This window comes from Acinonyx jubatus, chromosome B1 (assembly GCF_027475565.1).
Source record: "Acinonyx jubatus isolate Ajub_Pintada_27869175 chromosome B1, VMU_Ajub_asm_v1.0, whole genome shotgun sequence".
Lineage (NCBI taxonomy): Eukaryota > Metazoa > Chordata > Mammalia > Carnivora > Felidae > Acinonyx > Acinonyx jubatus.
Window position 1 is genome coordinate 78,695,994 of NC_069382.1, and position 12,915 is coordinate 78,708,908.

Consider the following 12,915-nt stretch of genomic DNA (forward strand, 5'->3'; position numbering starts at 1 on the left):
GTAGACATTTCACCAAAGAAGATATGCAAATGGCCAGTAAGCACATGAAAAGATGCTCCACATCACTAGTTATCAGAGAAATGCAAATCAAAACCCAAATGAGTTATCACTTCACACTTATTAGGATGACTATTATCAAAATAATGGAAAATAGCAAGTGTTGGCAAGGACCTGGAGATATTAGAACTCTTGTGCATTGCTTGTAGGAATGTAAAAACAGTGCAGATGCTGTGAAAGCAGTCTGGTAGTGCCTCAAAAAGTTAAACATACAATTACCATATGATCCAGCAATTCTACTTCTAGGTACATACCCAAATAAATTAAAAGCAAGGACTTAAACATATATTTGTACACCAATGTTCATAGCAGAATTATTGACAATAGCCAAAAGCTGTAAACAACCCAATGTCCATCAACAGAAGAACAAACAGAATATAGCATATACATTTAATGAAATATTATTCGGCCTTAAAAAAAGAATGAGATTCTGACACAGGCTACAACATGAATGAATATTGAAAACATTATGCAAGTAAAATAAGCCAGACCAAAAAAGAACAAATATTGTATGATTCCACTTATATGAGGCAAAGCTATAGACAGTAGAACAGAGGTTACCAAGAACAGCAGGGTGGGAAGAATAGGGAATTGTTTAATAGATACTGAATTTCTGTTAGGGATGTTGAAATGTTATCAAAATGGATCATGGTTATGGTTTCACAATATTGTGAATGCATTTAATGCCACTGAATTGCACATTTAAAAATGGTTAACATGATAAAATTTATATTTTGTATATATTAGAACAATTTAAAAAATCCACAACAAGGAAAAAAAAATAGTAATGACCAGCTCACGTCTTTAATTTGTCAGAGTCTACCTTCAGGTGACAGTAGACAATTTAACACATAGTATAAGAATTTTACAATAATATACCTTTGTTTCTCCCCCCCCTCAGACTTTCCACTATTGTTGTCATACATTATACTTTTACATATATTACACTTTTACATATATTGTAAATCCCACACTACATTGTTATAATTTTTATTCTATCAAATATTATTTGAAGAAATTTAGTAATTACAAAAAATCTTTCATCTTTTACTTGCCATATCTAACATTCTTCATTCCTTAGCATAGGTCCAAATTTCCATCTGGTGTCATTTTCCCTCTAAGGATTTTATCATTTCTTACAGTGCAATCTGCTGCTGATGAATTGCTTCAGCTCTTGTCTGTCTTAAAAGTCTTCATTTTGTCTTCATTGTTGAAATATATTTTTACTGGGTATGGGATTCTGGGCTTGACAGGTTATTTTTCTTTCAGTACTCTAAGTTTCTTGAGCTTAGAGTTTGTTGAACTACTTAGATCTCTGGGTTTGTGGCATTCATCAAGTTTAGAAAAAATTTCAGCTGTAATTTCTTAAAATATTTTTCAGTTCTTTACCCATCTCCTTCCAGAACCTCAATAACGTTTATAAAGGGCTACCCGAAACTTTCCTGCAACTCTGTGATATTCTTATCTTTTTAATTATGTGCCTCTCTTTGTTTTGCTTGGGTAGTCTCTACTGCTCTGTCTTCAGTTTCGCTATTGATTTTTATTATACCATCCATGTATCCACTTAACATTTTTAATGCCTAAAATACAGTATGTCTGGGGCACCTGGGTGGCTCAGTCAGTTGAATGCCTGCTTCAGCTCGGTCATGATCTCACAGTTCCTGGGTTTGAGCCCCTCGTGGGGCTCTGTGCTGACAGCTCAGACCTGGAGCCTGCTTTGGATTCTGTGTCTCCCTCTCTCTCTGCCTCTCCCCTACTCATGCTCTGTCTTTCTTTCTTTCACTAGAAAATAAAATAAAAATAGATGATAAGATAAGATAAGATAAGATAAGATAAGATTTATGTCTTTGTTCCAAATCCTAACAACAGTGTCAGTTTTAGGTTGTTTCTGATTGGCTGATTCTTCTCCTCGTTATGCTTTTTTTTTGCATATTCTGTAATTTCTTATTAAATGCCAGATATTGTGTGCCTTAAATTTTGATCACATTCCTTTCTGGTAAACTGAGAGTCTGATCAAAAGAGGGGACCTGTTAAAACAAAAACAAAAACAAAAACAAAAACAACAGGCCCAGCTCAGAGTCGCAAAAAACAAAAAACAAAAAAAAAAAACAAAAAAAAACAGGCCCAAAATAGTGTCGCTTGAGTCAGGCCAAGTTACTAAATCCAGGCAGTTTCAACCTCCTCCACAAATATAAATTATAACCTGTTGATCAGGAATTTTCTGATAAGCACCAATGAAGAAATTTGTTACATGGGCCCTTTCTGCCTGCCAAAAGAAAGTTGAGGTAATCTGCCCAAGACTCCTTGCTCTTACCCTTCAGGGAAAGTGACTTGGCCTGCAACAGTCCTTTCTTTTCTTTTGCTTATAGCTTTCTTGCCCCACTCTCCTTCTATTAAAAACCTTCCATTTTGTGGAAGGTCCTCCCTCCCCTCTACTTGCTAGATGGGATGCTGCCCATTCATGAATCATTTAATAAAGCCAATTAGATAAAGATAAATAAATAATAAATAAATAAATGCCAGATACTATAAATGGTATCCTTTTTTGGTACTAGTCAGTTTTGTATTCTCATGAATATCCTCAAGCTTTGTTCTGAGATGAAATAAAGTTCCCAGGTATTGCCTTTGTGATCTATTGGGTGGGGTCAGAGAAAGATTAAATATAGGGATATTTTTCCCCACCTCTGAGGCAAGACCCTTCTGAGTACTATGCCCACTGCCCCATGAATTATGAGATTTCCCAGTCTGGCTGGTGATAACAGGTAGTATTCCTAGCCTTTTGTGAACACACTGTGTACTGTCATTCCTGTCCTTTTGGGTTGTTCCTTCCCCAGCCATGGGTAGTTTCCTTACGTATATGCTCTGATCTGTACTCGATAAATCCTCGAGGGCAGCCTCTGTATACCTCCAGAATTCTCACTGTATGCAGCTGTCTCCTCTACAGCACACTAGTTGCTAACTCTTGTGGCCTTGGTTTCCCCAGACTCTCTCAGAGCCATCTCCTCAACTAAAGGAGCCCACTGAGCTCTTCCTGAGTTCCCCCTCTCTAAGTTATGGCATGGAAACATACTCAAGACAGTAGGCTGAGCAGTTGTAGGGTTCATATTGTTTCCTGTCTCTCAGGTGTCACTGGGTTTTGTTGTCTGATGTCTAGTATCTTCAAAATCATGGCTTCATATTATTGGTGGGGAAAGAAGATACTGTGATTTCTGTTAGTCCATACTCCTTAGGGGGGAAAATGTTAGATTTGTAATGTAGTATCAATAGGAGAAATAAAAAGAACTGTATGAAGACATCAGCACTGTGTTTATCTTGAGAAAATATTTAGGGGCGCCTGAGTGGCTCAGCCAGTTAAGCATCTGACTTCGGCTCAGATCATGATGTGAAGGTTTGTGAGTTCAAGCCCCCCATTGGGCTCTCTGCTGTCAGCACAGAGTCTGCTTCAGATCCTGTCTCCCTTTCTCTCTGCCTCTCCCTCCCTGCATGTGTGCATGCTCTCTCTTTCTTTCAAAAATAAATATTAAAAAAAAGTATTTAGTGTCTATACAGGCTGATACACCTGAATCAGATACTTTCATTAAAAGTTCAGATATCCAGAAGAAGAAATTCAGTATAAATCTGTGTCAACATGGTAACTTCAGTGCTTCACCAAGGTCTAGCTCCATTCCGTTGATTTAAAATAGTGTTAGGAGAAAAGAACCTATAATTTTGAGTTAGAATATACACTTGATCCTTGTATAAATTTTAACAAGCTTCAAATATTAACAAATGCCTTTGGAAAGGGAATTACTATATACCAGAACCTGCAAATGAAAGAACACATCTCACTTTTTGACACTTTAGAGAATATGCCCAAACTTGTAAGAAGCCTCCTGCCTTCAAAGTTAATATCTTGACTTTTTCTTCACCAGGTATAGAATAACCATATCATGATTTTCTACTTCAAAACACAGAACAGATTATCTTTTTGTTTACTAACAAAAAATAGGAAAGTATTGCCAAGAAACGCACATTTTTTTGGTAGAGTGAGTAACTCTGTTCATGGTAACATGAACCAGTAACTCTGGTTCATAGAATTTTTTACACAACTATAAGATGAGAAGTGCCATGAATGACAAGCCAATATTACCAAAAATCCAGGGGAGGAGAGAAAGTGGAAAGGAAAGGGAAGGAAAAAAGCACCAAGTCATATACTAACATCAATATGCTAACACTGCAATCATGCTTCACATGACTACATTGATGACATTTGCACATGGGATTATTAGATGCTATTTGCCACATGCCCACACACACCTCAAGATTCATTCTCCCACTTTATCTGTTCTGTGTCCTTGGAAGACTGACTTCAGACTACATCTCACAACTTCACTTGCCTTCTGGCTTCCTGGTTTGGATTTATCCAAAGGGCATCACCAGCAGGAAATCAGAGGTTAGGAAGGTGGAGAGGTCAGGAGATTGTTCCTCTGTTCTGAGGAACTGAACTGAGGCTCAGTTCTGACAGCTGTGATACTCTACAGCTGCTGCTTCTAGCTTCTATTGGGAGACCCCTTTTCTTAAATCTCCATTTCTCACTCAGGGTGCAATAACATCCTCTTCCCCTTTACCTTTCAGTCCCAGGGAAAGGTATGGCATCCCTCTATTATGAGGCACTGGGTGCCTCATCCCTTGTCAGTTCTTAGCCCTGCCCTCATCTCCCAGTGGTCCCTTCATTAAAGTCTCTTCCAAATCCCAGTTGAATGTGCCATCTGTTTCCTCCCGACTGATACCCTCTCCTTCTCTATTGTATCAACTGGGGTGGCTGAAGACAAGCAAGTACAAGAAATATTAGGAAACTTCCACTTGCTGAAAAGTTCAGTTGATTAGAGAAGAATGCTAATGAGGCTGAAATTAGTGTCTGGCTGTGCTCCAGGACCACAGGCTGTATCCCTGACCAGCCATTTTACACACCATCAGTTACAAGGAGGACCATGCCAAAAAGGATACATGACTCTGTGCCAATCCCTCAACACTTCTAGGAGCATAATTCAAAAACTAGCTGTTCATTGAGATAGCTTCAAAATCATCTTTGTTCCCCAAAGATAGCTTTGGTAATGTGATTCTAATGAAAATTTTTTATAGATTATTTTAAATAATAAAACCATATCTGTCAATATTTTTGTCAAGAAAACACTTTCGTTTGCTTACTAATCTGTAGCTAATTCACAATAACATAGGTGAAAAGTCAAGCTTATTGAAATATGCCTTATATTGGTAATGGGATTCAGGATTTATACAGATATATATTTAGCTCATTTCTTTAAATTTTTTTCAGCTATTGTGACTAAATAAATGAAACTACACAACCGTTGTTTAAAGAATAAATAGTTAAAATATTATTTGAAGTGATTTTCTGATTATCAAGCGTAAATGACAAATTTTCCGTATATATGCATATTTCCTCCAAACAAAACACTTTTCTCCTCAGTACAGTTGCTTTGTAAAACCATGTTGTAATTAGTTTACATTGTGAATGTACTATCATATTAATATTGCTATACTGAGCTTACTTCCATGGTGTTAATTTTATATGATTTGAGTACATGGAAGGAGACACTTTGTTCCCTTTGCAGAATTCAGTTTCTGACACTCTACTATCAGCAAGAAAGAAGTACTATTTGTACTAAAATTAAACCTATGACTTTAAGTAAAATGTGCTGAAATACTAAAGCAAAATATAATTTTATCATTAATAATGGTATAATGCTAAGATCACCCATAAGATATAGGCATTTTTATACATAGTATTTATTCTTAATCACTTTCATAAAATGCAATCTGAGTTTTATTTTTTAACAAAACCTTTTGAGTCATTTGGATAAGGTCAACAGAAAGCACAATCTTTTAACATTAGGTGATCAACTTTTTGACAATAACAGGGCCAGCATAGCTAATGGAATAATAGCCTGCAGGGTCCAGCTAAATATGATATACGAACGTAATCAACCTCTGTGATGACTATTCAGAAGTAATCCCTTTAGCTTTGAACTGCAACATATATTTCAACCAGGCAAAAACCATATGAAGAAATTCTCTGCAGACCACACTGATACAATACAGCCTTCATATGCTGCTCTATGTGCTTGCTGCTTATAGTGAGTTTTAAATTTAAGGTAATGACCACTGTATATTCATGTGAGCATACAATACTTTTGATTTGTTGTAGAAAGGTTGAATCCATTACCAGGGGTCTAGTCTATAAACCCTGACACAACCTTTATGTACGAGTTATTATTTACCCTTTTCTAGACTAAGGCCAGTAAAAATGTTAGTCATGTCAAAATTATAAAAACTCATTTACCTTCTCATTCACAAAACTACCAGTCAGTGTCTCCTCCATTTTATTTTGCACTGCTCTACTGGTAACATTTTTTGAAATCTCATTTACATACAGTACTCTATTATATGAAAATTATAGGCCATTGTTTTCAAGTAAAGGGATGGGATGGTAGGTTGATTGCAATTCAGCATTTGCTGACTTACTCTATTGCTCTTTGGTATAGTATAGGCTAAGTGGAGGTATAAATAAGACTGTTTTGTTGCCCACCTGAGGGAATCTACCATTTGAGAGCCTACTATTAACAGAAAAGTGTCTGTTTCTACTGAAATGGTAGACAGTATAAGCAAATATCATGCTGTCAACTTTGTATTGGTTCTGATCTCCTTGTGGGAGTGATATTGGTCCTACTTTTCCAGCTTCCTTGTAAGTCTTACAGATCAAACACCACAAATCACATTCGAAGTCAAGCCCACAGCACAAAACCTAGGTTAGGAATCAAAATGAGTGCTTTTGCAACAGTGTAACCAAGAACAAACAATCCCATGGTGTTCGCCTTATTGCAAATGAATAGAAATATCGGAACACCTGATGAGTTCAGGTGTTCCCCTATATAAATTAATCATTGCTAAGGTTTCCTAGCACAGAGAGAGTGTGGATGTCTTTTATTTAAACTGGCAACTGTGGCCTAAGTTGAGTAAAAGAACAGCTACAGATATAGCTGTTCTTCTCAGAGAATCTACTTGGGAAATATTCCCACTAAAAATCATCTTTCTTCAACATCTGGGGAGTGAATGCTAGAGAATTATTTGAGACAAACCGGGCATAATTTTAAACTCAGAAAATCCAGGAAAGATTTCCCCAGTTTAAGAGATGTTACATCCTGCCAAACCAAAGGGAAGGCTGAGTTTAAGACATTAGAATAGTACAAAATAGGTATTAGGAGGTTAGGATGTTCTATATATTGTGATGCAATGGAAAATATTAAACTGAGAAGCCCAAGGTAAAGAATGATAAAAACATATTACTTAAGGTAAAAGCTCAGCTCCTATTACAGAAAGTCCCCAAAGTACAGTAGGTTAAGAATACACAAATTTGTTTCTTCCTTAATCCTGAAGTGAGCAGTCTAGATTCACAAGGTAGCTCCACAGGCAATTAGGGGACCATGATCTTCCATTTTATTGCTCCGCTATCCCCTAAGGCAGGGTTTCTCAATCTTGCACTATTGAAATTTTGAGCTAGATGCTTTTTTTCTTGCTGAGGGGGCTGGAATATGGCTATCATGGCCATTGTAGGATATTTAGAAGCATCCCTGGCCTCTATCCACTGGATGCCTGTAACACTTCCACCTATGAGTTGTGATGACCAAAAATGTCCCCAGACATTTTCAAAAGCCACCTGTGGGGCAAAATCACTGCCAGCTGAGATCCACTGGCTTAGAGTATTGTCAATGTCTGCATGTTAGAAACTGAATCATGGGGTAATGGTGCTATGTCTAAGATTAAAGAAAAGGAAAATTTTAATGGGGAATAAATCCTCACTGTCTAACACTCAGACCCAGGAGCAGTATGTATCATTTGTTTACTTTCACTGGTAAGAATTCAGTCATTTGGCTTCAACTAAGTATTTATTTGCTGATGTGGAAGATCTAATAGCAAAAAACAAACAAACAAAAAACCCCAACCAACCAACCAACCAAACAAACAAACAAACACAAAACCCTGATACGTGGGAGACAGAAGGAATTACTGGAGCCATGTCTTATGTGGGCAAGAACTGATGAAGTCTAGTGAAGATGGAGTTAACCTTAGATGGGAGCATAGTAGGTAAGATAGAGCATATAGAACAAAAACGAGTAGGTAAGTGACTGTTAACACAGAGCTTGTGGAAGTTTCTTCCTATTGGTTTTTACTTCCTCCATGAAACCAGAAAATAAATCATCAGCTGAAAACAATGATCCAGTTGCAGGATTAGAGGTTTGAGAAAATAGAAGAAAGAGCTAAATAGTCATCTAGGAGAGTAGAAGAATGAATGGACCAAGAATGCTTAATAGGATAACCTGAAAGCATTAAAAGTCCACCTAATTTAAAGTGAGGCCTGGTTGTACATAGTACAGGAGAGGAATAGGGAGACAGTTGGATGTATCTAGGGTTATGGTTTTGTCAAGTGAGTATGACAAAGTGGGAAAAGGGTAATGAAGTCAGGCTATATGCAAGGGGGAGAATGATCATGGAACTCAAGTTAAATAAAGAAGGGAAAGAAGACATCAAAATGAAGAGGAACAATGAAAATGTGGCAGCATTGGAGGTCCCAGGGAAGTAGAAAAATTGCTGGTGTTGGGGTACTAGAGGGAGTGATCTAAAAGGATAAAGCTGGAAGTCAAGTAGTTGAATGCTGGCAACTGAATTTGAGGGGGGCTCTAAGTTACTGCTACTGGCAAAGTCTAAAAATGTCCATGGGAATCAATGGCTGCAGTAGGCTGTGGGACCAGCTCAAAAAGAACCGAGCTCAAGGAATTGGGACCCAAGGTGAAGAATCTTCTGCATGTACATTTAAATTGCTAAGTTAAGAAAGTAGTAGCAAGATAACAATAAGCCAATGATAAAATCAACTGAGAATGATCCCAGTTGTGGGTAGATCACAACAATAGTTGGTTGTGTAAACTGATGACTGAGTTTTAGGAAGGGAAGGAAGGAAGGAAGGTGAGTGTCCTGAAAGAGAACAATAAAGTGTAAGGAGGACATCTGTCCATTTCCAGGTCCAATGGTAGCCAGACTGACAAAAAGAAAAACAAAAAAGGCTGCTGGGCTGGCAGTGTCCTTTGAGGGCAGCCATGTTTCTGTTAGAGCAAGAAAGTAAAGAGAATTTCAGAAAATGGAATGAGGATACAGTGGAAATGTTTCAGGAGTTGTGGTAGGATATGGGGGCAAAATAGGAAATGTATAGAGCCTTATTGAAAATAGAATACAGGTGTAGAGCCTGGATGGCTCAGTCGGTTGAGCGTCTGACTTTGGCTCAGGTCATGATCTCGCAGTCCATGAGTTTGAGCTCCACGTTGGGCTCTGTGTGGACAGCTCAGAGCCTGGAGCCTGCTTCAAATTCTGTGTCTCCCTCTCTTTCTCTACCCCTCCCCTGCTCACTCTCTCTCTCTCTCTCTCTCTGTCTCTCAAAAATAAATCAACATTTTCTTTAATTAAAAAAAAAAAGAAAAGAAAATAGAATAGAATAGAATACAGGAAATGAAAGGGCTCCTGGAGTCGGAGGCCTATGATAAGCAAGAATGTAGAGCATATTATTGGATTAGTCCCAATGGATTCAACTCAAAAGTTGAAGGGCAGATATGAAAGTTCAATAAAAAATTAACACGCCTATTAATATGTATGCATTTCCTGTATCTGATTTAATTATTTGGATACTTTATATTGCTATCTAAATTAATTTTCCTTTTGAGTATTGTTCTAACAAGTCATTTTGTCCCCCAAAAGGTGGCTATTCCAGTTGCCATTTTATGTATCACAAGAATTCTGTGGATTAGGAATTCAACCATGGTTTGGCTAGACATGAGTTGAGGTCACCCGATGGTGGTGCTCAGCTGACAGGCTAGTTTGAAGGATCCAAGACACCTTTCCTCACAGACTGGAGCCTTGGAGGGATGGCTGGAAGTTTGGACTCAGCTGGAAAGGTCAACTGGAGCATCTTCTATGTGGTCTCTCCAGGATGGCAGGATGGTAGGGTTTTTTATATGGTGACTGGCTTCCTCCAAAGCAAGCACCCTGAGCAAACCAGGAGGAAGCTGCACAGCCTCTTCTGACCTCACCTCAGAAATCATGAAGCCACTCTCTCCACATTCTAATGATTACAAAAGGGTCCAGAGCCTAGCCCAATTTCAAGAGAAGGTGAATTAGATTCCACCACTTGAAGATCATATTGTTGAGAAACATGTAAAGTGGGAGATATTGTGGCTATCTTTGACTAATATAATCTGCCATGGTGACACAAGTAATACATTCACTTTGATCATTCAAGTGACCAGGATAGGTATCTCTGAAAAGAGACTCCCAGGTTCAAGCTCAATATAACTGTAAATTATATTTGTGATAAACCATTAAATTTACACATCTTTTTTCCTGTAGGAGGATCTAGAAAACCCACAATGGAAAGTTTGTATCAAATCCCAGAGAATTCGGAAGAACTCAATGGGTAAGATAAACCAAGTTAAAAGTTTCTATTGCATATACATTAGGCAAAATATTAAGCATAAACTGATTCTCCAAACACAAGAAGAATAATTTCATCTAGTACTTGATAATACTGAAACACTGTCTAAAAAAAAATCACAGATTTACTTTTAAATGTTACATAAGGTTAAGTGTTTTTCATCTTTTAAGCCATGTCGGAAAATTAAAGAAAACAAATATCTTTCAAGCAAATGTCTTTTACTTTCTGCCCCAATATAAGATTAAATTTTGTAATTTATGTATTTCAGATTTCCAGATAATCGAAAAAATGAGACTTAAACCAGCTTTTGACTCAGCAACAAAGCAAGAAGAAATTTATCATGTCACCTTTGTCTTTGATAACTGTCATAGGAGTATGTTACAAATAATACAGATAAAGTTATAATAAAACTATGACTATGTTTAGATTGGATTTTGTATTGCAGTGTACTACTACAAATTTAATCTAAAATTGATGAGAATAAAAAATGTATCTCAAATGCTTAGAACTATCAACAATTATTCATAAAACAAACTATAAATTTTCCTCTTATCCACTATTCCACAAGAAAAGTGTAATTATAGAATCAAATTTGGTTGTGTCTAATGAGAAAATAATTTTATTTTTTCTTTAAAAAAATTTTTTTAGAGAGAGTGTGCGAGTGGGGGAGAGGGGCACAGAGAGAGAGAGAATCTCAAGCAGGCCTCCACACTCAGTGCAGACCCCAACAAAGGGCTTGATCTCATGACCCTGGGATCATGACCTGAGCCGCAATCAAGAGTCAGACTTTCAACAGACTGAGCCACCCAGGTACCCAGAGAAAATCATTTTAAACTTAAGGAAATCTATACTGAATAAACATGGGGAAATATTTATTAAATTTTCAGGAAGAAATTTCAACATAATTGAAAGATTATAAGCAACAAAGACTATTATATTGATAAGCACTGTTTGAAACAGTGCTTTACTTGTAAAAGAAACATCTGTTTCCTCTACTCACACCACTTGTGACACCAAATGCATGAAGTTGTACACACTAAGCAATTTTCTAATTCTCAGCAGATACTGACTGGGTGCCTTACACTTTAACTCAATTCTGACACTAACTGCCAGAAGTTAGCACAGATCCTAGATTAAGGGATCAGTTCTACAAGGATGTTTCCCACCTCAAATGCCAGTCACAAGTCCCAAGGTGCCACTTATACTTCTGACTGGCTTGGCTACATCCTGGGAATTCCCACAACCCCTTCCTTGACTTCAATAATTTGCTATATCAGCTCACAGAATTCAGAGAAACAGATACTTACATTGCCAGTTTATTATGAAGAATATAATAAAAGATACAGATAAGGAGCCAAATAGAAGAGATACATTGGCAAGGTATGGGGGAGGGGGTGGAGCTTCCAGCCCTTCCTGGGTACATCAACCCTCCTAGCACCTCTATACATTCACCAACCCAGAAGCTCCCCCAAATCCTTTCAGTTGGGGTTTTTATGGAGTCTTCATAACATAGGTATGATTGATTAAGTCAGCCTCCAGCCCCTCACCCTCCCCAAAGGTCAGATGATAGGGCTGAAAGTTTCTAAACGCTAATCACATGGTTGGCTTCCCTGGCAACAAGACCCCATCCTTAAGGGCTTTGCAAAAGTCACCTCATTAAACTCTGGTGTAGATGAAAGGGGCTTGTTATGAATAGCAAAAGATGATCCTTTCACCTTTATCATTCCAGAGCTATTTCAGGACCTGGGGACAAAAACCAAATATTATAACAAAAGATATTCCTTTCACCTTTAACCAAATTTTAATTTATTGTATTACATAAGGAGCTCTGTGCCAGGAATTGGGGACAAAAACCAAATATATGTTTCTTAACACTATTATAACATTACATTGTGTAGAACTATATTTTATGATACTTTTGGCTGATAGGATATAGTTGGCCCTTGAACAACACAGGTTTGAACTGTGTAGGTCCACTTATACATGTATGTATTTTTTATATAAATATAGTACAGTACTATGTTTTGTCTTCCTTGTGGTTTTCTTAACACTTTGTTTACTCTGTCATTGTAAGAATACAGTATATAATACATATACAAAATATGTATTGATCAACTGTTTTATGTTATCAGTAAGGCTTCCGGTCAACATTAGGCTATTAGTAGTTAAGTTTTGGGGGAGTCAAAATTATATGTGGATTTTAACTGTGCAGGGAATTGGTGCTCCTAACCCCTACCTTGTTCAAAGATGAACTGCATAATAAAATGTATCCATGTCTATTATAAAAGATTAGGAAAATCCTTCAGTCTTAGGCCTCTCCCCTA

At 37.3% G+C, this 12,915-nt stretch overlaps 1 protein-coding gene across 6 annotated transcripts in view; it reads left to right on the forward strand.

Moving 5' to 3' along the window:
* Positions 1-11,016, forward strand: part of TTC29 (tetratricopeptide repeat domain 29) — a 658,543-nt gene extending 647,527 nt beyond the window's left edge. For all 6 annotated transcript variants that reach the window (XM_053216892.1, XM_053216893.1, XM_053216894.1 and 3 more), the window contains 2 exons: positions 10,507-10,573; positions 10,860-11,016. In XM_053216892.1, coding sequence (XP_053072867.1) covers positions 10,507-10,573; positions 10,860-10,890 — 98 coding nt within the window. In that variant the 3' untranslated portion in view covers positions 10,891-11,016. The remainder of the gene's footprint in view (positions 1-10,506; positions 10,574-10,859) is intronic.
* Positions 11,017-12,915: the final 1,899 nt, after the last annotated feature.